Source organism: Diadema antillarum, unplaced genomic scaffold, assembly GCF_040938485.1.
Source record: "Diadema antillarum isolate AM-2024a unplaced genomic scaffold, OU_Dant_1.0 seq00000364_RagTag, whole genome shotgun sequence".
Classification (NCBI taxonomy): Eukaryota; Metazoa; Echinodermata; class Echinoidea; order Diadematoida; family Diadematidae; genus Diadema; species Diadema antillarum.
The window spans coordinates 1,175,657-1,201,231 of NW_027271365.1; the positions used below are offsets into that span (position 1 = coordinate 1,175,657).

General features: G+C 38.2%; 1 protein-coding gene across 1 annotated transcript in view; it reads left to right on the forward strand.

Annotated features, from left to right (window-relative positions):
* The first annotated feature begins 4,067 nt into the window (after nt 1–4,067).
* LOC139731159 (ras-associating and dilute domain-containing protein-like) overlaps nt 4,068–25,575 on the forward strand; it is a 33,163-nt gene continuing 11,655 nt past the window's right edge. Inside the window, exons 1-4 of the mRNA XM_071642040.1 lie at nt 4,068–6,011; nt 10,441–10,478; nt 13,349–13,682; nt 19,777–20,008. Of these exons, the coding sequence (XP_071498141.1) occupies nt 4,161–6,011; nt 10,441–10,478; nt 13,349–13,682; nt 19,777–20,008 (2,455 nt within the window). The 5' untranslated portion in view covers nt 4,068–4,160. The remainder of the gene's footprint in view (nt 6,012–10,440; nt 10,479–13,348; nt 13,683–19,776; nt 20,009–25,575) is intronic.

The window sequence follows — 25,575 nt, forward strand, 5'->3', positions numbered from 1 at the left end:
GACCGATGTTACAGGTTATAAATCAAGATAAAAGGGCATCTGCCGCTCAAAAAGAGTACCGTACTCATGCAATAAAGTTCCCACAGTGGTCCATTAACGTGATATCATATAGTATGAAAATCATGGGAAAACTGCAGGAGGATGAAATAATAACACTTTCAAATCTACTGGAAATTGGTAGACTGCATGATTTCATATTTTCCAAATGACTGAAAACGTAATGTTTAGAACTATTGAAGAGATTCAAATGACTAGAGCAAGTCATTTTTACTAAGCATTGAAGTGATTAAGTTGTGGCAGCCCATGAAAAATTGTTTTATTTGAGCAAATTATACACTGAACGAGAAGCATTTGAGCATGGGAGAAATAGAGGGGGGAGAGTAAACTGCAAGAGAGGGTGGGAGAGATGAGCAGACAGCAGACTGGGGGAGAAGTTTACACCATCAAACAGGAAACAGGCAAGCATGTTAGAATACATGGTAAATCATCTCGAACATTGAAGATAAGATGTAATGGAAAGCAGTGCCTGTGAGGGAGTGCCACATGAAACATTGGTGTATGATGAGAATGAGTCAGTCTGGAGAGTCGATGATGTCATGTGAATCATCCGAAAGTTAGAAAAAAAATGCATTTTTGTAGCGTGGTGTGGGACAAATTATGTCGTTTGAAACATCTGCATATAGATTGTGAATGCTGCTTGGTGAGTTTCTTGGAATTTATTGAACGTCGCTGGCAATAGAGGCTGAGACGTCACATAGCATGATCCTCAAAGTTTCATGTCAAGTACATTTTGCTGGTTTGGTATCACTGTAGGAGAGAAAATCAAGTTGTATGAATCAATTTCTTTCTATTGAGTCATTGTCTCCAACTGCTGAGATTTCTTTGTGGCTGTCACCAGCTGAGCATATCAGTTTATGGTCCCACTTGTTACAAGAGAATTCTGATACACATATCTTGTGTGACTGTTGCCTCAGGTATGATTCACGGGCATCCTCCAATTACATGCAATTTATGATTGAGTAATCATTTCAATATGCTGTCATTCTAATGACAGTATCAAATCAGAGAGAGGAATCAATCAGATATTCATGAGGGGAAAAGATGAATTTAGAGTTTACTTATGTAAAATTGCTTACCTGGTTTTATCATGGATATTGCTGGCACAATATTATTCACTTCTTTATAGAGTAAGGATTTATATTGCCTGTTAACTAAAAAGGAGAAGGATATAATTTTATAGAGGTCAGGAGAACTGACCGTGCCCCATAATTGACAAAATTGAGGAAACAGTGGATTAAAGGTAATGCTTGTGTGCCAATCTGATGATAAATGATCCATCATTAAAGTGTTTGTAGGGAAGACCAGGCTTCTTAACCTGTTGAGGGCGAGTCTCGAGTATACTTGGGCAAGTGTCTGTGGGAAATGCGTGTTGTAGCAAAATCAGTCCATCCTCAATGGGTTAATTTTCAGAATTTTGAGTTTTTTTCTTTTATTGTGAAAATTTAGATGCAAGTTCTGCATCAACAGTAGCCAAGTAAAGGTCCAGAGTGTATATTTACCTTGTTTCATGCAAACTGTTTACTTGTCCCTTGATATTAATAAGTCCACAGTCTAACTTGAGCATTCGGTGGTCAATGATCAAACTTTGCAGTGATTTGTATGTAGTTTTTAAGAGGGTTGATGTGCATGTAAGTGTGTGCCTGAGTTTGTTTTCTTCACCTGTGTCAACTACTTTGCAGAAGACAAATTTGAGAAAAACAGCTGTTAGTTAATATTCATGCATAATCTGTTCTAATTTCAGTACTCTACATGCAAAATATCAAATCATATCCATTCTAAAATGTGCAAACTAAACTAATTCAGTGCATCATTCATATGCTAAATTTCAAATCACATGGATCTTTTGACAGCAATGAGATTGCTATAAGTATCATTTGTGTAATGGCATCATTGAAAAATAAGTAATTTGAGATGGTGTACCAGGGGATCCTTCACAAAAAAAAACCCCACACACATTAAGTGCTTTGATTGTCAAAATATCCTTCTCTTTCTGTTTATTTTTAATAGTTATAATATGTGAGGGTTTTTTTGTATTTTTTTTTTCACTTTGAGAGGATGGAGAGAAGATAGCAAGTCTCAGTGACATGATGGAAAAGGCTCTTGGTGGAATTGGTAAACTGTTGTAACCAGAAGATCGTATGATCTCCCTGTTATACTGTATTATAATGATAGATGTAACCTATTTGGCCATATCTTCTTGATTTGGATGAATACACCTCTTGTTACAGTTACTGATGAATAATAAGTTTCATACAAACCAGGAGAAAATCTTGTCAATATTTATATTCAGTATTAAATGATCATGGTCTTACACTGCTTTATGCCACAATGCATCATCCATTTCAAAGTGAGTAGAAAAAATGTACAAAGAAAGTTTGGATAATATGCACTCAGGCAGGAGGTAATATTAGCCTACTAATGGTGTAATATTAGGCTTTCTGTAGTTTGGACATGATTTCCCTTGAAATCTTGATTCAATTCTCAGTTGCTCCATGTATGATAGGAAAAGAAAACTTTTCCTGAAAATATGTACAGTTTGGAAAATCACCTTCTTGAAAATGAAAATAGTCCTCTTATCTTGCCGAATTATGGAGACATCAGTAACATATGGGGATATGTTTATATGGCTGTAGGGCAGATATGTTACCAATTTCATTAAACTGATATATTACATATAGCACACCCCTCCCTAATGTGAAAGAGGATTCTTACTCATTTATTTTTATTTTCCAACATTCCCATATTATTCTTATTATTATCATCTAAGTAGCCTTTGCAGTTTGTGGTTAATGTTTAAAAGTTTCAATATCTCTTATTATTGCTTCAGAGTCACTCTGTCTGACAAATTAACTCACACAGCTGATTCTGCTTTGTCATTGAAGGTGTCAACTAGATCTGTTATTACTATCCCACTTTCGGGTCACCTAAGGCAAGTTAAATATATTTACAAATGCTCTTGAACACAAACTTTTTGGTGTATATTTAGCACAAAAGTTGCCATTTATTTTCTTTAGTTGACCTTGTGTTACCCAATTACCATGTCACGCAACTGAGAGGTTTTTCTTGTCAGACATTTATCAACAAGAGTCGGGTCAAACAAAATTGTTCACTTTAGTGATCGAAATTAAGGGAGTAGCATTCATCTAAAGTTGAATGCTCTTAAGCAGGAAACGACCATGCTTTATTGAACAATTAGGCCCCACAGTTTGTGGTTTGTGTCTGTGTTAGTGGTATTATTCATGTGTATGCCAAGAAAGTTGCCTGCCATAGGTACACACACGCTTGTCAACATTCATAAGAAGTCATATCATATATTCTTTTCCGCCACCTTTCCGACACATCACATCGGCAGTTGGGAAGTGAGCAAGTGATATCAAGTGTCAGGTGCTAGTGTGCATATGGTCATATGATCGCAGGACTAACTCCTGATTGCCAACCAAACTGTGTGCAGAGCACTCCAAACCTCTCTAGTCCCTTGCCAGGTTGTTGGCAATAAATACAAGCTGCATAACGAACATCATGGAGCAGCGGTTTGGTGAATGTTGTTGAGTTGGTCGAAGTTTGATCTGTGGAACAGCATCTTTTTCCCCCTGTCATTTGTGAGAGGGAACTCGGTGAAAAGATGTGGCAAGATTTCCCTCGGAGTTAATCTCTTCCCGCTGCTGTGCAGTGTGAAAATGACTGTCACAGAACATCAAGAATATCAAAACCAGTGCTGTACTTCTGACTCTTGTGGAAAATGTATCAGGATTTTATTATGCAGAGTATTCCTGAGGAAAGTGAGGAAGACTTATTGGGTATAAGTGATGTATCAATAACTAGTAAGTATCTTGTTGGGCAGAGATCTTATCAATTAACTCTGCCATCACAAACATGTTTCATTAAAAAAGTTGTTTTTAATGAAAAGTTAAACTACTTTGTAAATGTATTGTTATATATGCATTACCTTGTTGGATCTAGCATGATTACTGAATTTCCGTTATTGATTTCTTCTTCTTACAGATGAAATTCTCCTGTCTGAGGAGGAATGTCCATTGGACATAGCAGTAGAGAACAAGCGCAAGGTCCGATTTGTCCTCAAGGTCGCCCAGGAAAACAACATGGCTGGTCAAAATGGGGGTGTCCCTGCCCTCCCCGATGCTACCAGACATAAGATGTTGTCGAAGTTCTTTGGAGTTAACAGTAGTGAACTAAATCTGCCGTTTTCACAGTCTCTACCATCACCTCATGAACACACACCAAATGGCTTGGATTCACCGAGATTTGATGTCCATTCAAACAGTGATGCTATAAGCCTGAGTAGCAGTGGTAGCAGCAGCAGCGGTCTGTCAAACAGCCAGCGAAAACTGAAGGGACAGCGCCCTTTCAATGGATCCAATGGTGTAACGGGACTACTGCTGAAACCACAGACACCACGATTCAAGCGTAAGGCACCTAATCCAGGGCATGAACACAGGAACATTCGACCACAAAACAGAACACCAAAGAAAAGACATAGGCCTAAATCTCTGACACTTATTCTTGAGAGGTCGCTTAGTCTAAAGAGAAGACAAAATGGTAGCAGTAGGACCTCAAATGGAAAAGAACTTTCAACAGAAGAGACTGCACCAGGGGTTCTTAAAGTATTTGGTGACTCTCTTTGTCCTGGGTCAAACTATAAGAGTGTTCTTGCCTCAGCCCGATCTTCGGCCATTGAACTTGTCAAAGAAATCTTGAGTAGGTACTCTCTTCCGAGAAGTGCCTACAGGGAACATGTCTTGTGTGATGTGATTGGAAAGTTTGTCAAAACAAGAGCAAACGGTGTCAGTTTGTCACCGGGGGAGGACTCACGAGGGACATGGATCGAGGAGTGTGTTCGGCCCATTGCAGACCATGAGAAACCCCTCATATTGCAGTCCTTCTGGAAACCAGGTGATGGCCTCATGAGGAGATTCGAGGTGAGGAGGCGGCAAGATCTTCCTCCAGAGGAGGTTGACAACATAACCTCAGGAATCAACAAGAATGCCCGAAGACTCCAAATGTCCAGATCGTATGCCACCTCCACAGAGCATAGTTTGGACAAAGTTGACTCAGGCCATGACTTTGAAGATGGTTTCTTCAATGGGGACCTGGCCTCTCATTCTAGCCCGCGCTCGAGCGTCATCCGCACTCAGGACCCCAATGGCAGCATGGAACGGGAGGAGACAGAGAGCAGTGATGATGCCATGTCATGTGGTATCCGGATGCCTTCTGACTTACCCTATCTCCTCACCCTCCACAGCTACGATAGTAATGACCTCTTGATGCACATGCTGAACAAGGAAGTGATGCTTGTAGGAAATAGGAATGTGGAACCAGAGGATGAAGACAGTGATGACTTGTTTGCTGAGAGTGTTGATATTGCCCTTGATGCACCCGACATCTTGCCACAACATTGCTGGATATTCCGGCAACACAATTTCGCAGAGAGAGGAGTGGAGGAGGACTCAACTGGTGAAGAGAGTGAGTTTCTCGTTCGCTTGGAGAGTGTGTCAGATGCACTTGTCATCATCAATGGCACACCAATCACTGGAAGTGCCACTCTCAATCCTGGAGACTTTGTCTGCTTTGGACACCACTACGCATTCATGTACAAGGACCCGGCAGCGAGTATGTCACCTGCCATGTTCCCCTGGACTGTCCCAGCCAGCATGACCCAGCGCAGGTGGGTCGCCCCCAACCAGTATCTTGCCCAGAAAGCCAAGGAGTATGCCAATGACCGACAGCGGATTAAGGTGATGTACCGATTGCACGAAGAGGACCAGATCTTGGGATGGATTGGACACTACATTGAGAAAGCAAAGACAAACTGTACATTAGGCATCTCCTACCTGTTGTGCTCTATGGTGGAATACGCTGCCTATCACTTTCATCAGAGCACTGTCAAGTCACACATCCTCAAATCAGCAACTCTCATCCAAGGTATTGCATGGGTGAGTTGAACCATTACCAAGTTATCATTGTGGTCTCATACATTTTAACTTGTTGTAGTCAGTGTTAAAGGGATGGTACAGTATTGGTGGAGATGAGAATTGGGCTTTTAACTTTTTGTGAGATACCAAGAAAACACTTATGATATAATACAGAGCATACCATTTTAAGAGGAATTGAAAGTTTATTTGATGAAAATCGGGTTTGGAATAACCGAAACATCCAAAAACAAAGTAAAACAAAATGATCGTAATAAAGTGTGGGTCCCACACTTTATTAGAATCGCCCTTTTTTGGATATCTCAGCCATTTCAAAACCAATTTTCATCAAATAAACGTTAAATTCCTCATAGAATTACATGCTCTTTCATATTTCATAAGAGGTTTCTCATTATCTCACCAAAAAATGTTAAAAACCTGAAATTACGTCTCAACCAGAACTACATGATCCCTTTAAACTTTGACCATGAGGCAGCTAGTGTACAGCACCATTTTGGTGGTCTATGTAAGAAATATTCTGGTTTACACACTTTTTAAGAAAATTCGAAAAATTACAAATGTTTTCATCAAATAATTGTAAAGTGGCAATCACTTTCAAAATAGTCTTGAGGGAGCTAAAGGTTCACATCAGTTCAAGTTTATTTTGTCGTCTTCTTCAACATAAACAGTAACATGCATGTACAATGTCTGCTAAGGGAAAGAGATGGAAATGTAAGTAATATAAGAAAGCATGGTATATTATACTTTTGGTGAAAATTAGATAAATGAAACATTTGAGTGTTAAATAATTTAGGGACAGAGATGGGGTGGGGGTAATAGAGTTACCATGCAAATCACCACCACCACCCCCCCCCCCTCCCAAAAAAAGAAAACAAGTGAAATGCACGGTTACCAATTGAAGGACATATTACTTTACCATTTGACCAAGTTAAACATATATTTATAAGGTCATATCATTTATTAGGCAGTTGAGAAAACTAGAGCAAGTGTATAAATCCAGCAGAGATTAGTATAACAAGCAGTCAAAGTGTTAATGAACTGACATAAATCACTATAGTCTTATTGGTAACCTATATTTTCAGCAGGAATCCAGTTTATGGGTCTGATACAAAGTGTATGGAGATTTTAGAATGAAGGTGGATAGGTAAATATGTACAAACAGATAATATGAGAGCTGTGACATCAGTACCTCATCTTAGTCGCATATACCATGGTACCCAATTTTGCTGCTTCATGAAAATATTTGAATCTTACAAATTCCATTCATTTAATACTTTTTGTTTGGATTTCATAAAACTTTTCGATGTTCCATTTGCTTGACTTTACTCCACACATCCAAGTCAAAATATGCAGGGAGTAGAATTTCCCTATTGCATGAATAAATCTTTTCTTCACTTCACAAACCATAGTTTAAGTTCATAAAAGACTGCATCTCGCCAAATTTCCCACAGGAGGAAATAAAAGTGATGTAACAAGCAGTTAAAAAGTAGTTTGTGTAAGATGAATTGTAAGTGTAAGGGCGGTGCATTATATGAATTGCCAAATCATGTGCAAACAAGTGGCAGTCATTACTTCATAAGAGAAGTCCAGCGAGTTAACAAATGTTCATGTATGCCGGTGTGAGAATATATGACTAATAACTTTTGTTCACCAGCCTTTCTGACAGCTGCTGAATTATGTTGTGCTTATGCTGTGAGTAGGCCTTTTGGGCGAAAAAAGAAAACAGCACTTTCAAAAGTCGCTGTATGTCTAACAAAACTCTTGACACTTCATCACTCTGCATTAGTCGAAATCAATACTATCTCCGGAATTTAGAGAAGCAGTTCCTCTATGCGGAGCTAATTGGTGGTATGTGAAACACCTAGGCTCCATTGTTGTGAAATGGCACAATTAAAATGGTGGTTTTTGCCTCGTTCAAAGCTTCATTGCCTTTCCATAGACAGCAACAATGGACTACCCCACTGTCCCCCTATCCCAGTTCTCGGTACTCCAGCCAGAATTGACACAAAGGTGTCATAGGTGCACGCTAGGGTCCAGCATTGATCATCTCGTATCGGAAAAGCTGTGATAATCGCTTTGGATAAAAATGGCAAGCGGACCGTTATGCATGTGGTCACTGAGCTTTGTTTCCCACTGTCCACTTTTGACCACTGACTAAGAGAGATTGGGGGGGGGTGATATTTAATACTACATCTTATCATGATAATGATATGATATTTATGATAATGTTAATAATAATAATAATGATAACAATAATAATAATGATAATGATGATAATAGTAACAATAGTAATGGGAATTGTATAATATTGATAATAATGATAATGATAGTAATAAATAATTCTTATATTAGCACATTTTAGATCAGACAGCTCTTAATGAGCTTTACATCTGAGAAAATATGTAATTCCACACTTGAGAATACAAAACACTATCAAACAGTTTAAAGGAATAATTATCTGAAAAACTACAAAACCTTGTTTGGTTGAATGCATCAGTAAAAAGATATATTTTTAGCTGTTTTCTCAAAGAGTGCAGAGTTATTCTGAGAACAAAGAACGAATAACAAAGAGCAAATAGCTTTTATCATTTGAGTCATTGATTTTTAAGTTATCATTTCAATAACGTTAAACCTAAATCTCAGCCTTGTCTCCTTCAAACACCTCTAGATGTCAAGTCATTCCCTTTTGATTTGACATGGTATTCATCATTTTTGTTTATACTCTACATTAAAATAGTGTAATATCCATTTTATATTTTAAGTAGTGGCATGAGCATCAGTTTTATATCAAGGTATGCACTTTGTCATCACTGAAACTTGAGGCCACATCACATCTTGACAATTTCATCATTGGCATCAGGGTCTTGAGTTTTATTTTTGGACTATGCTACATGAGAATGACAAAGACTAGACTATCATCACATGTTTAGACTGTCCACTGGATTATGTGACAGAGGGTGTGTAAGACGGAAGGTGACAGTATTACTTGTGTCTGATATCATATGTGAACTGCAAAGTACTTTTATGTAGCCTGGGCCAGTTGAAATTAAGAGTGCCCCAACACATAAATTTTAATGAAAATTAATTAGTTCTGCCTTTGGTTCTTCCTCAGTCATGTTGCAAAATTGAACTATATATATTTTTAAATGTTTAATGGTAGGCCTACACATAGGCCTATATCGTTGTCTTCTCTTGTAATGAAGGGGACCCAATGTATTGTTATTAGTGCTGTATAATCACTTTAAATGTGCTTCATTACAGAAAAATAAAAGTATGCAAAAATGATTTTGAGAGATGGCCCTTTAAATCATGGAAATGTATATGATTGTAGTTTTTCCAATTCATAAACTGTAAGGGTTAGATTGCATCTGTTCATTGATTAGGCAGATTTATTAAACCTTACTGTGCTTTGCTCATTAATGGGCACATACACTAGAGTACTTGACGAGTTTGTTCGCAAAAACCGATAAGTTCATATTTGCCAAATGGAGATATTTGCGATTAAAGGTCAAGAAAAATAAAGAGAATGATAAGAAATTTTTGCTTCTTTTGACCATAACTTAAAAAATGTACCTTTATATGTAGTGACCAATATATCATTTAAAAGGTATTATTTTGTACTTTATGACAGAGACCGTACTTCAAAATCTTCCAAAATGGACTTATCGGTTTTTGCGAACAAACTCTTCACTTCTTTTTTTTTCCAGATTGGCACAAATGTATGGCAATTAATTGTCCATGAATAGAGATTACCTAATCCCCCTAATCCCTATTGTGTCACCATGGCCTTCCTGTAGGACTGAGGCACATTGCTACACCTGAGTGGGCTTGCTAATCTACAAATAGGTCAAGATTGGATGGATAACTTAATGCTAGTGAACAAGAAAAAAAAAACTTAGTAAGCTAAGCTAAGTTCCTTGGCACATGAAGGTCAAGTAATCTCTCTTTATCACAAGTACAGCTTCAGTATTCTGCATGGGTCATATATTAATAATGTCCACTATGTCTAATATGGCAAGATGAATTTCATTCATTTCTGCTCATTTGCAGATGGCATCCTATATTACTAGTAAGTGCTAGAACTGATTGTAAGTTTCTTCAGTACATGGTAGACATTTGATTATGGTCCTTCATCGTACAGTCACTTGTAAATGTTCCTGATGTGAGATGAAAGAGTAATCAGAACTTCCATTTGTGAATTCAGAATGATGTGATATATATATATTTATGTGTGTATCCAGTTATATGCCTAAATTATCATCTACTTTTGTTAGACGATCTGATGTCGCTCACACATACAATCAAAATTTGTACTGTTTTGTCATGTGAATACATGTATATCAAATATGTATTTCTTTTTTTACAGTGATACAGTGTGACCAGATTATCTGTAAACTTTTTTGTGTCACTTCTGTCACATCACATTATGCAGGATACAACCAAAGGCCTTGCCAATCGTCCAACTGAAAAGTAAGTAGCCCTCATCCTATAAATCTTGCTTGTTGTAGAGTTGTCATCAGTATGGTACTTCCATGAAGAATGGCTCAATGCTTCTCTTGGGATAGCAATTTTGTCATGATTCTGTTCAGATGGAAGTTGATTAAACATCAAGTTATCTTGGGCTTGGGTGTCTAATTTACATTGATAGTGCAGTTTGTGTTTTTTTTTAGTGTATTCCATGTGTCATTTGCTTCTATTTTTCACCTTCTCCTTGTGGTTTTCTTTTTCACTGGGGAAGCGTAGTATTTCTACCAAAATACTGTAGCAAGGAGTGAACAAAACACCTCAGATATTGATTAAGGGATACCGCATGCTCACCCCCTATAAGTGTCTCCAAAAAAGCCATGTAGAAGGTCACCTCAATCAACATAACTTCCTTCGTTTTAGTCTCTGTTTAATAGCTCTGCATCTTTCTACCCCCCATGCTAAATTTAGCCCACCTAGAATCAGGTTGCAAATAATTTCTACGGTGTCAGAAATTAGCTGTGTGTGTCCCTGAATCATCTGGAAGTCATGTTTCATGTTGCAACATTCTGAATTACATCACAAAATCTTCAAAGGCTGGGACCCCTTCAAAGTATAGTGCTTTTGGTGGGAGATTCATTGTAACTTTGAAATTGATTCGCATTTAGTAGATATCCGTACATGAAAAATCATATACATTGGACATGTCTTTGATACTAAATAGATATACATGTATGTCTGACAGGTGATGGCTTGATACAGTGGAAGCAAATGAAAAAGAAGAAAAAAAAATGAAGATGGTTTAGGAATATAGGGCTACTCACCGAAGATTGATAGCTTTTCAGATATAAAGCATTTGAATATGGTTCTGAAGCAAGAGTGTGGCACTTGTTTTGAGTTCAGAAGTAAGTAGAGTGGGTTCTTGTTGAGAGATTACTTGGAATGAAAAGATTATGTTGGTTAAAGTTGGAAAAGCATAAAATGAAATGTTTATTCTAAACATGTTAAGAATGTAGTATTTCTTCTGTCAAAATTAAATAGACTTGAATTAAGACTGTAAGATCTGTAGTAGTAACATTGTGACAACAACAATGCCAAAAAATGCCTGCTAGGCAGGTTTTTCTCAGCTTTAAATCCCCCTCCCTGAAACTAAATACCGAGACTTCCCCTTAGCTGGCACTTGACTCTGTAAAACGTCTGTCTGAGACAAAGTGCTGTCATGCTACTGTCATGTCAGGAGAAGTCAGGGAGGAAGTTCTATGGTGTCTGGACTTGGACATAACCCAGTTTCCAGAGGATGCACACACTGACAACTACAACAAAATTGCCTACATTGAATATTTTGTATCCCTTTTGCAACCCTGAAAATTAGATTTCTTTCATGAGCTGGTACATTGTAGAGGTAGATAATTCAGACCTTTCCTCAGAATCATAAAACTCAAAATTCCTGTATGATGGAGGGAGAAACATTATTGTAGATTTTAAGTGTATTTATTCGGACCCCAAGAAATTTCCAACCGTTATTCTCAGTAGAAAAGGGAAGCGTATTCTTGAGTGACATCGGGATAGTTGTTCATTTCTTTGTTAAAAATTCTGAGTTTTATTACCATAAGTGTGTTTTTATACACGATGTATAGAGAGATTATTTTCAATCACACAAAATGTCATGATGTTTGAAAAAAGGATATACAACCCTTATTTTAGATTGCTGTGCAATGACTGTACTAATAAATGGGGTATTGTCCACTTGCAGTAATATACCCATGGCATTTAAGATTAGCCAGTTTTGTGATATATTCATATTCCACTTATGTATTTTCCTGTGATAAGCAGTGTGTGTCACCTGCATCTTAAAAGAGTTAGACACTGTTGAACATTGTGATGGCACAATCTAGAATGAAAGCTGTGCCTTCTGATCTGTATAAAGGTGTTCAAGTGGATGAAAAAAAAAGTCAGGCCATAAATAGTTTTAAAAATTATGCTTCCTTTAAGAAAGATACCTGTAAACAAATATCACCATGTTAATCTATGTAACAGACAGGGCCTACTGGTAAGATGTCGGACAACGCAGTTGAGAAAATTCAAAGTTTTATGGCAACAGTGTAAAATATGTCTGTAAGATATTCTTTCTGTGGATAGAATGTGGTTTGATTTTAGTGGTTGCACCTCAATCAAACCACTAGGAAGCCTATGGAAAATTCATGAATAACCTTTTTTAAAGGTCTTGCAACCTATGATATATTTAACCTCTTGCCTCTGAGCTACAGGGATTCATCATAGGGTTAATACATGACACCTGTTTCTGGCATTTGGTTGGTTAATACATTCTGACTCTGTGGAATTGCTGATGCTTAATGTATGTCACATATTCATACACAGCAAAGTTGAGCCATCTTTTACTGATGAAAAGTCTTTTAGATTGCAGTTTAGTGATAATAATAGTAATGTTTGTTATGGTCACAACATCATCCATATCATGCAATGTTTATTATTTCTGTTATAGCACTGCCAAAAATTTAAAAGCGAAAGTGTGGGGCTTTCCTGCTATGATGCACTGGATGTTACAACATGATAATTTTAGCATCTGAAGGTTATTAACACACTTTCAAGTGTGTGATTACTTATGCAAACACAAATGGCCCCATTAAGTCCATCCCCCCCCAAAAAAAAAAAAAAAAAAAAATCAATCCCAAAAGCCTTACTCAATCTGCTGAAATATTGTCACATTGAGGGAGCTGGCAGACACATAGAGTGGCATTTATTGTATTCAATGCAATCAGAAATCTGAAGCAAAAGGTGCTATCTTTGATACCTCAACCATCCCTACATTCACTAATGCAAAGCTGCTATGATGGACATCTCTTATTTTCCTCTAGGCCTGAGGATGTCCATGCCACCATGGATGCCCTCATCCCAGATCTCCGCCTCCTCCTAATCTGCATGGCCAATGCCCTGGAGATGCTAAACTTCTACCAGAACAACCTCCACAACTACCTAGCAACCAGCCCCACCCATAGCAACAACAGCAGCAAAGATGGGGCAGGCAGTAGCAACAGCAGCAGCAGCAGTGGTCAGCAGGAGAGGCAAACCCCACCACCTAGTGACCAGAGCAAACCCAGGGAGATGGGAGAGGGGGAACAAGAAGTACTGTCCATCTTGGAGGAGGTCATGATGTATACCTTTCAGCAATGTGTCTATTATCTCACCAAGGTAAGAACATCTCTTATCATCTTAAACCTCTCTCATATTGCTTTTCTTCTCTTTCTTCTTCTTTTTCTTCCTCTCCTTCCTCTCCTTTTAGAATTCTTCTTCAATTTCTTTGCTATACTGATGATTATGACATTACTAATGTGTTTGGCTATAAATGACAGATGATGCAGTAGAATGGACAGAATCTTAGCATCGGAGAAAACAGTGGGCTATTAGTCACCCTGTTTATCCCCTGCAAGGCACCCTTGAGTGGTGGAGAGTGAAGGGGTGAGGGGTATTAAGGCATATCTGTTAGCAGCGCCTCAGACTAACCCCTGTCCTCACCACATTTCGTCTGCGGTCCTTTGGAAACGGAGCAAAGCCGTGTGAGCATCTCTAAAGTGCGTAACGCCCAGTCGGAGCGCGAGGGGCAAGCTGACCTGCTCCAGGATTCAAGAAAGGGAGAGGAACGTGCTAGTCACCCTTTGCTTGTAAAAGTCTTAGAGAGATTTTGGGAGATTCTGACTTTCTGAGACCCTGGAGTGAATCATACATTAGAAGAATTGAGTTAGTATGTTTATGTGTGTGTGTGTGTGTGTGTGTGTGTGCGTGTGTGTGCGTGAAAGGGAGTGGGGCTAGCCGTCGGTTGAAGGATTAGATTACTCTTTATTTTGATTCAATCCCGGTGGTTAGAGGTTCCATACAGATGAAATTTTGGTCACCTCTAACAAAGTGGATTTATGGCAGCCTTAGTAAACTTTATTTTCTCCCCCCCCCCCCAAAAAAAAAAAGCCAGTAACAAGGTAGGTGAGCAGACTCTCCATTTGCAGAGATAGTGTGGGCACACATCTCGTTTTCTTTCTCCCTCCTAGAATATTTCAGAAATTGAATTGCTCAAACAAAATGAGCGGCTGTGTTTATCATGTTGCCTGTGGCTACGATGCATGGAACCTGTGTTTAGAGACATCATCAAGTAGCCATAAATAGCTCTGTGCATAATAAGTCTGTTGTATTTCATGAAAACTGCAGCACCAATGTTGTTCGTCATGGCAGCTTTGTGAAAAGGAATATTTTTAGTGAACAAATGGAAGCTCAATGTATGTATATTGGGGGCATCATGTGCTTTTTTTCTATGTCACATGTGACTGTGTCATTGTCAGAGTGATATCTTTTCACTTCAAAATCATACTGTTCTAATATCTCACCATAATTACATGTGATTGCAAATATGTCTGTTCCCTCATGAAAATATTTCTTGAATATATATATATATATCTTTGTCAGGTATATCCCCCCCCCCCCTCCTCATTGTTAAAGTATCTTGCTTAAGAAATATATCAGAATCTCTGTCTTGGACTATGCAGCCAGAATCTTTTACACCCCTTATTTGATCCCCTGGCAAAAAGAAGGAGCAAAGGAGAGGGTGGGGAGGAGGGTTAGGGGGTAGGATGCACAGGCTTTAATGTTAAGCTGTGCTTTTAAAAGCCCTCCTCCCGGAAAAGACAGTCATTGCCAAGTGCAAGAAAAAAATCATGTCCTTTTTTTTTTCTGTTCCTTCCAGGGTTTTATAGAATTCATGTGCTAATCCATCACGTCTCAAGTACATCAACAGTCACATCTGTATGATCCTCCTGATCTCTCTCCCCTGAGATATGGGCTGAGATGTTTGACCAAGAAAGCATTCATAGATCAAATAACAAAAAAAAAAAACCAACACCAACAAACAAAAATTGCACAACCCAGTTTAATGCCAGAAGGGCTCTAACTGAAGAAGCTGTGCAAAGTCTTACCTGAGCCTGGTTGGTATTGGACATTGTCTGATCGAAACTTCAGAATGTCATAATATTTTTCTTGTCCTCTTCTGATGCAGTGTAAGCAGGGTAACACTTACCCTGGTCGCTGTAGCTAACAAAGCAAATTTCCCTCAAAGCACAAGTTGTTTTGAATCATTCCAGTTTGGAACCAAAACTCATCCTAGCAAAATCTCTCTCAGACTTAAAGATCAATTGTTTGATGGGCAGTAGGCCAGTTAGTATGATATTCCCTTGGACCTCGCAGAATCCATCTTGGTCAAGTGTCTTTGATCTCAGTTGAAGAAAAGTCCTCACCTGGTTAAGTAGGGCATAAGTGCATGAACACAAAATGCACCATTTTTTTTATCAAGGTCAATGAGGTAGACAAGATTGTCACACAGGGAGCATGTAAGCAAAATTATTAGCACACTTGGGGAAAAATAATTGTTTGACATATAAACACATCATGATAAGTTAAAAGCTGTTAATTTGTGAGAAGTTAGACATTGAGAATTGGCAGTGGAAAAACTTTGTGTGAGATGGCCACAGTGCATTATCAAAGTTGACAGTTTGTCTCACAAATTGCTGTACCCTGACTCTGCAGAGGCATGACATGCCAGGTGCCTCGTTGATGACTTAATGCAGATCACATGCTCCTGTTATTTCTCAGCAGTCCCTTCAGACTATGTGATGTCATAACTTTGCCTTTAAACTTTAGTTGATTACCGTCATGGGAATAATATAACTCAATGCACACTGACATGTCTTCCACACATACACAGGAGATTAGCATCTGGTTCTGTTAAAGGGGGGGGGGGGGGCAAAATATCACTTTCATCCACCCTCACCTTCCACCCGCTCATGAAAACAGATTTGTTCAACAAAGTGGAGTTAGGCCAGTTCACACACACCTGAACATTATGGTTTTGAAAAATAATCCCAACAACACAATGTGAAAACAAATAATTCTTGTGCTCGAACACACTGTGGTGTGCCCTAGACCCACTGTGTCTGACTCAGACTTTGTGGGCTCGGATTGCAGACCCATGCTATACAATTTGTGTAATCTCTTCTGTGGGAAGACCGGTGAAAGAACAGGATAGACGTCTAACAGTATGTATTGTATCATATGTTCATGTACATAATTCAATCATTTCTAATATAGTTGTGAACAGACTTGTGGATACATAAAAACAAACAAAAAGAGATATGATAGATAGATAGATAGATAGATAGATAGATAGATAGATAGATAGATAAAGAGGTAGGTAGGTAGGTAGATAGGAAAGGATAGGATAGGATCGGATCGGATCAAATTGGATCAGATCGGATAGGATAGAATAGGTACGTAGAGCAATCCAAGTGAGAAAAATTGTGCTCAAATGTTTGATTAGAATGAATGTTTGACAGAGTATAAAAGCACTAGTAAATTCACAGTGTTCAACTTCACCAAAGATGTGATAGAACAGAAATGGAGACTGTGCAAGAGAATGATCCACTAGCAAGTCCCTTGAAAACTTTGGACCTCTGCCGAGATATCTCCAAGGGTCTGAGGTTTGGAGCCTGAGACATTCAGATTCTTCTGTGGTTGAGTCGTAGAGGAAGAAGTAAGGTGGGGAAACACAGAGCTTGTCTTAAAGACCCCGGTAGTGTACTGCTAAAGTGTGGATTGGGAAGGGTGGACCAGCTTAGATATACGTATTGTATATATATGAGGATCCCCATAACAAATTGTGTATGGCTTTATCACTGATAGGTATGTAAAAACATGCGCAGCTGAAGAATCTCGGCTGGGGTTGACCGTTACTAATGAGCATGTACTTCGATGCATGTGTTTGTTGATGGATGCTATGAGTTGTTTTTGAATGTACCCTGGTAGGCAGCAAATGAAGATTGATTAAATCAAACTACCCATGAATCCCAATGCTACCCGGGCACCGTTTCATGAAAGTTGTCAGCCCTGACAAGTTGTCAGTCTCTGACAATTACCGTAGTAACAGTCAGTGACCAAAGTTCTCAGCCAATCAAAACCAAGGATTGTCCTGAAATTGTCAGAGACTGACAAATTGTCAGGGCTGACAACTTTCATGAAATGGTACCCAGATCTTTAAGTCACACTGTGAGATGGTACATTGTATCACATTACTAGTCATCTCCCCTCCCCCCCTCCACTGTCACAGTTTAGTCCTTCCTGCCCGTAATGTTTTATGTGGCGGCAGTGTTGTCACGTCAGAGGGAATGAGATGATGTGCATTGCTGTAGTGGTTAATACTAACACGCTCTCCTTACCACAAAGTGTAGTCACTTAAATTGATAGGAAGCAGTACTGCAGTCAATAATATTTCTCTTCTGATACTGAGTCAGCGCACATGTATTTTTTTTTTTCACAAAGTACTATCTCAGATCTCAGAGAGTTTAACAAAAATCAGTGTCCCTACAAAGTTAAGCAAATGTAAACAAAGGAGATATCCGATATATTATTCCAGTCTTTTCACTTGGAAAGAAGTACTTTGTTATCCTAGCAGAGATGGCAGATAAGCTGATTTTGATTTATCATTAAAATTCCTTGTACTACATGAACAGGTTACCGAGATTTCCATAGAAATGTGATATGAGTCATTTCTTCTTGATTTTACAGCGAGACAAAGGAGGAAGAAGATTCTTTTTTTCTTCTCCTGCATGTTTAAAATTATTGTTTCATGAAATCACATAAATAATGATTATGAATGTACATGTGCACATGTGGTAAATATATTCAACTTAAAAAAAAAAACAAAAAAGAAACAGGTGGATATTACAACAACAAAAATTGCCCGAGATATAGATCATAACATCACATGATTTAGCTGTGAATAATGATGATGGACTTCATCAACAGTCAGTGCCTAGTCAAAATTGTCATAACCAATATTGTGACTGTAAACCCACAACTCTTGAGGAATTGAAGCAACCAGTAGCCCAGTCATACCATGGGGCTTTGAATTGCTAGGAGACACCATCCCTTGATCAGCTACATTACCTGACAAGTTTTATAGCAGTCGGCATCATGTTGGTCACATTGAGTTGTAAAGCCACTGTAAAGGGGGAATGTTTAACACACAGCACTACCATTCATTTCTGATCGCCTATTGTCAGAGCCCTGTCAAAACGACTTATCTGTTTTGATGTATTATTTCATGTGACTGTTCATGAATGGAATTCACCTGCTCTTGACAAATAAAACTCGGAAATGGCATAATACCTGGCTGTTTCTCCTTTCCTTTCCTCATTTTTTTTCTTTTTCTTTTAGGGGCGTAGATTTTTTTATGTTTAATTTTGTTTACCTCATTCATTAGACCAGGCAGATTTCCAGGAAATTGTTCACAGAATCAGAGATAAACTGAGCAACCATTTCTGACACATAAAATCATGTTTCCTGTTTTCATTGTATTCATAGCAGCATGTAACCTCTCATTATTATTGTGTTTCATTAGTGGTTCGTTACATTTTGTGGCATTTTCCCAACAGGTGGTGCATATTCTAACATACCAACAGTGCATAATTTGCCAACACCATGTAATGACTGGATACTGTTTTTTTTTTTTTTTTTTTGAAATAGTAAAAGTTGATATTGCAGTATTGAGAAAAAAAATGTAGATGTATACACATTATGTCAGAGACACTCAAGGGTTAAAAAAGCTGCAAGGTCAAACAGGCAAAGAACAGATCAGGTGATTTCAGGAAAAGATTAATATAATGTATTTGTTCTTATGACCTTCTCTGCTCATGCACACCCTAAAACTTGTGACTAATTAGTGAACATTTTAAAATGTTTGGAAACCAATCTCGCACAAGAGCAAGTAATCCAAGAAATGGCACAGCTGTTGGGAAATATATGTTATATACCTAGTATAAACATGGAAAAATGCAAACTTGCTAGTTGGCACTGAGATTTATCATGTTATGAGCCTCTAAATAGTTTCCATTGACTCAGCTTTTGGAAGTTTAAAATGCAATGTATGACTCTGTCTGTTGTTTCTTGAGCTAAGATGTTTCCTTATAAATGTTGGAATACACTGAATATGATCATGTCATCTTGTTTGAAAGAAGTTTCAGCTGTACTACACTGAATGCCAAAGTTCTACTTCTTCTGCCTTTGCTTTTTTTTCTTATCTTCATTTTCTATTTGCGATATCAAACTGAAGTGCCCTAGCAATGAGACAAATATTCATCTTATGTCATTCCCTCTCAGATTCTTAAATTCCCATAGCTTTTACACAATATGCACCTGTTATTCCAAGCAATGAGTAGTAAGGTTTGATGTTGCTTTCTGTGTGTTGCAGACACTTTATGTAGCTCTCCCAGCTGTCCTGGACTCCAACCCATTCCTGGATGACGTTCAAGATGGCCGCAACTCACCCAGCAACAATGGCATGGACAAGGTCCTCTATGTCTTCAAGTCGACCTTTGACCTGATGCAAGAAGTGGGGGTGCATCCACAGATCACATCGCAGCTGTTTGCTTACCTCCTCTTCTTTACGAATGCATCGCTTTTCAACATGCTCATGGAGCGAGGTAAGCATCCCTCCTTGCAGACTCCTTTTTCTAATTTTTTTTCCCCCTCATCGATGGCATCATTATGTTAACAGTTATAATAGTAATAACAATGGGGTCATTTTTTATAACAAGGCTAGAAGCACCCCAAAGTCCTCTTTCAGCCTTCTGTGTTCTTTAATATTTCTTTCACAACACATGACAGGATACTGCTGCAGATTTTAGGGTCTTATTTTAAACCCAGGGCAGCCTCTTTAGTGATAGCACTGTTCTCTCTCATAGGACCTTGCTCTTTATAGCTATCACCCCAGGATTACCCCAGGTGCCCATCTGTACACCTGGATTTAGAAAGACATGTGAAGTTGGTTGAAATTGTCACTGCTGGTCTGAGGATACATGAACTGGGCAAGACTCTCACACACTATCTCTTCATATCTCTTCTATATGATTTCAGAGTCAGTATCCATAATACCATTATCACTGTCATAAACTTTTATATTTCATCGTTTTAGGAAATTAAGATCTTAAAGGAGTTGTGCATCACATTCCACAATGTGCTGCATCATTTTGTTTGCTTTACTTTTCATCTCCATTTGCAACACAAAGGGTCAAATCACAGAGGTAAATGATTGCTTCAAAGCAAAAAAATAATGTTTATTGAAGCAAAATCAACACAAGAATAACTACTTATTGGTAGTTAAAGCATATTGAGAAAAAAAAAGTTATTTTCATGCAGACATATTTGTCATTGATATCAATATATGTGATCAACAAGAACCATTTTGAAAGCCTCTTATTTCACTGATGACATCTGCAGTACATGGGAATTATATTGAGTTTTTCGTCATGTCATGACTACTTCATATGTTGTTTTTTTTTTTACTCAGTTGCTATCGGAATTGAATGAAAACAGAAATTAGGCAATGAGTTTGTGATATGGTCATATAACATTTGATTGGTTTTGCCCAGCTTTGGAAATCAAGGCATAAAGACACAGAAATGGCTTGCCGTAACAGTTTCCTGTCAGGTGCAAAAATAAAAAATAAAAATGAAAATAAATAAAAGAATGACATATATGGAGACAGCACCTGCCCATGGCTTTCCATACTCCCAAGTCCTCCGCATAACCTTCACGTGAGAGGATACTCCCTTATGTGGCCTTAAACCTCTTTTTAATGTGGATTGGTGCTGGATGCAGTCCACTGATCAGGGCCTTTCATGAACCACTCTAGGGCGGAGCCGCCGTTTGCCACCGGCCACCGGCAGCAGCAGAAATTAGATTACATGGCTCATCAGCAAGTTGACCAAACTGATGATTTGTCAAGAATAATCATGCATGGGACAGTGATGACAACCTAAATTAACTTTTTTGACTCCCCAAAGATGTGGGGATGAGGAGGGGAGGGAAGAAAGGGATGAAGCCATTTCACATCATAAGGTAGAGGGGATCACTTGTTGAAATTAGGTGATGACAGATTAAAATCAACTGTAGATATGAACTGGGCATCGCCATTAAATTGTAGCATTACCATGCTGCCCCATCATATTCAATAGATTTTTAAAAACATTTTTTATCTGCTATTCAACTACAGCAACATTTTGTATCAGCTTTGATGGAATGAAGTACTATCCTAAAAAACCATTAACCACCTATCCCAAGCAAACTATTGATACTTTTAGCAAAGAAGCAATATATTTTAGAATGAGAAAAGTGCTTCATATTTCCAGACAAAAGAAAAAATAAAGCCAGTGTACCAATGAAATTGATAATTGATACTCTGCCCCTTTCATTTGATTTGTGATGAAAGGGTTCTAGATGTTTTATAATATTTGAAGTATGATTCATAGAGCTTTGATGTATGGATGTATATCTGGTAATAGCATAAATTATCATCCTACGATGTTCTTTCAAGGTTTTCCGAGGATATTTTTTCTTCTTTTTTGAATTCTTGGTGTATGGAAGATTTTACCGTGTAGTCCTCACCATTTTTATGAAACCCTGTGTTTAGCATAGTGAAGTATACTCATAAAATTGTTAGTAGAGGGATCTTTTTTTTCTGACATTTGATCGGTAAAAGCCTATGGCAGTGTGGGTTCTGGCACATGGTGTGTGTGGTATTATAGGGCTACCACCTGTAGACAGCGGTGGACAACAGGTCCCCACTTTGCCAGATTTCCATCCCCTCTCATGCCAGCAGGAAGCGGATTTATGATGAGGATGACTGCACACAGGAATATGATGATGTAATCCCATTTCTGTTGACAGAGGCACTGGCTGCCATCAGATTGTCCAGACAAGAAGTCTCCGTCAACGAGAGGAAATATATGTATGCTGTAAAACCAGAAAGTTTCCATGTGCATAAAACTTTTGCAAATTTCACAAGGAGCCAAGTTTTGCCAAAGTACAGTGCACACAAAAGTTCTTATCTGCACAGTGCATCAAATACCAGTGGCAATGCTCATACTGGCCATCTGTTCCAATTTTTAAAAGTTTATTGCAACAAATCAATGTGTCTGGTTTTACAGTGTATTTTTGCTAAAAGTATGTTCTAGAACAATAATAGATGAGCCTGATACTGTCGTAGACTTCAAGCAGTAAAAAGTGACCGAAAACTTCTTCATCCAATAGATGCCTCTAATTCAGTCATCTAGCTCCTGTCTCTACTGTCTCTTTATTCTATCAAGTTGTGTGGAATTTATGGGATGACACAATGTGGTTTGCTTGCCCTGGCAGGATGTTTTGACATCCGCAAAGATGGCTTTTTTGATGGTTGTTGCTGCCAGATCCATGTTCTGTTCTTTTCATAGTTTTTTTTTTTTTTTTTTTTTTTTTTTTGAAAAACAAAAAAATGAGAAATGTAACAGGCTGGCAGGTTGTTAGTCTTTGGAGACAGGTTTTTCTTCATGACTCTGTAACTTTGAAGCCATTCCAAGGATAAATGTTCATAAAGTGTTAAAGAGTATACATATGTGTGGTTTTCACATTTGTTTGAAAGAAAAATAAAAAGTAAAATGCAACAGGCTTTCAGGTTGTTAGTCTTTGGGGACAGGCTTTTCATCATGACTTGGTTATTTTGAAAACAGTCCAGGGGATAATGATCATGAAGTGTTGAAAAGGATATTAAAGTAGTATAGTATGTTACCATCCCATAGCCTTTCCTCCAGCTAACTGAGCAGCTGCCTACAGTCACCATTAAGTGTGTTCCTATGTGTGAATTGTGGATGTGAAAGTATGTGCCTTTTATTATCTCATTTATATGATCCCATATGATTCGTAAATACGCAGTCAAATTTTTTAAAACCAATACGATAGAGTTTGACATTGCTGGAAATATTTAGGTGCTGAGGGTTAAAGAAGGGGAATTTAATTAACATATTGTATATAAGTGAGCATGAAATAATGTTCACATTAACCATAGTGAAGACACAGTAAATGTAAGCCTCATAAATGCATGTGATTAATGCTACATGAGTCATTGACTCCTACATACTAAGTATTTCTTTCCTTCTGTTTTGACTCATTGCTACCCACAGAAAAAAAAAATGAGGAAGACATTTTCCCCCTCTGTCTGCAGAATTCATTAACTTAGCCTAGTCTTTAATGTGTGAAGGTCGTACAAAAATCTAACATTCATCAAAATCAGTAACTGACACAAACCCTTCACCATTCATGATGAAATGTCATAATCTAATTTGCCTTCAGAATAACATGGCCTGAATATTCGATCAAACTGTATTGGGTTTCTCTGTGAGGTATTTTAGCCTTGTGTTCATTAGTCTCCACTACCCCCCCCCCCCCTTTTTTTTCAAATTTCCTTGCACTTTTGGCTTCCTCAAATCACCTTACAGCCCAAATAAAGTGTTTGAACATGAAAAAAATTTGTTAAAAGAAATTGGCCCAGTTTTGTTCCATATAGTTGACTGTGCAAAGTTTCAGGCATTCATGGAACCTCAGTGTCATGATCTAGACAGTGTGCACCAGAAAGAGACAAAGTGGATGTGGGTTATGATATGTATCCCTAACAGAGGAATAATATATCAACAGTGCAGTAGTAAAATATACTGGGTAAAGCATACCTTTTGAGTATGTGCACTTGCATGTCTGCTTTCCCATATTTATCTATTAATTTTGTTGTTGTTGTTGTTGTTGTTGTTGTTGTTGTTGTTGTTGTTGTAGTAGTAGTAGTACCAGGATATCTAAAGGGAAGCAAACTTTTCTAGGATTTATACTTTAAAAAAAAAATATTCCTGATTATGATGTATAAAGGCCTAATTCACCATGTTAATGTTGCATCATAGCAATGACAACAATCATACCACGATGCATGTAGCCAGTGTCTAACAAAGAAATCCCATGATGCCTTGCAGAGCAGACTGGACAGAGTTTTAATTCTGGCAATTTAGTCTTAATTGAAAGTTTATTGTGATGACATAACTCAAGGGTCATCTTTAGGTATTTCAGTTTCCCTGCCTTCTCACTCTATATAGATATACGTTCCTACACCTCAGTTTTCTTACACCTTGGCTTATTGTGCAAACCCTCAAACATGGCAGAAAATGTTAGTATGAGTTCAATACAGCTGTTCATATGTATGCCAAGGTTCTCAAGGTGCATTGGAATAGCGTGACAAATACTGGGAGAATCCTGAATCATTGCTGGTCTGAAGTCCCCTTGACATAGTCTAGAGGAAATGAAGCCAGCATAAAGGAAGAGAAACTAATGACTATTTCTCTTTTGAATGTTGCGGAGACATCAATTGCATTTGGCTGGTCCGGAGGCACCTAGCACTAAGCTCAAATCTTCTAATATTATATTCTGGAAAGAAAGATAGGGAGATAGAGAGAGTGTGTGCATCAGGGAAATCCCCCATAACTCTCTAGCAATGACACTGAGGAACAGTGTCCCAAGATGCCATGGGGGTAGGTGTAATTGGAAAAGCATTGTTTTGTTGCATCATCTGGGTTGTGTGTTCATAACGTGATGTTGTCATGCCTCTCAACAGAGCTGTATACATTCTCCCACCTTTCTACCCTCTCCGCCATCACTCTAACCGCAAACTCAAGAGGGTTGTTGGGGTGGGAGGTGTGGGGGTGGGGTGCAGGAATGGTCACCATGGCAACATATCCATCCTCTTTGTCTTCCTGTGAAGGTTAAGAAGCTTCCAGTGTGTTTGCACAACAGAAATGAACTTCATACTATCTATATTCAAGTCATATATATGTAATATGCCAGTCATCACAAATTAAGGAAGAGAGATTATTACGCTACAATGATTAGAACAGGTGCAATTGATTCTGATAGGTCATGTGCCACCTATAAAAAAGAATAATAATTCTCTGTATGTCAGAGAAACTTTCAGAGGAAAATCAGAGTAGGAATCTGCTGGCAGGGACTACAGCATTTGGGTGTCTCCCTGAATAGTGTGCGGTAATTAGAACCACCTACGTATTTATTAGCAATCTATAAGTCATGTACATTCATACTGCAATGTCATTGTTTTTCACAGATGTGTCAGCTCTTCTGTTCTAAACCAAGCAGTCAACTCACCTTGCAAAAAAAAAAAAAATGTTGTTTTAACAATGCTATT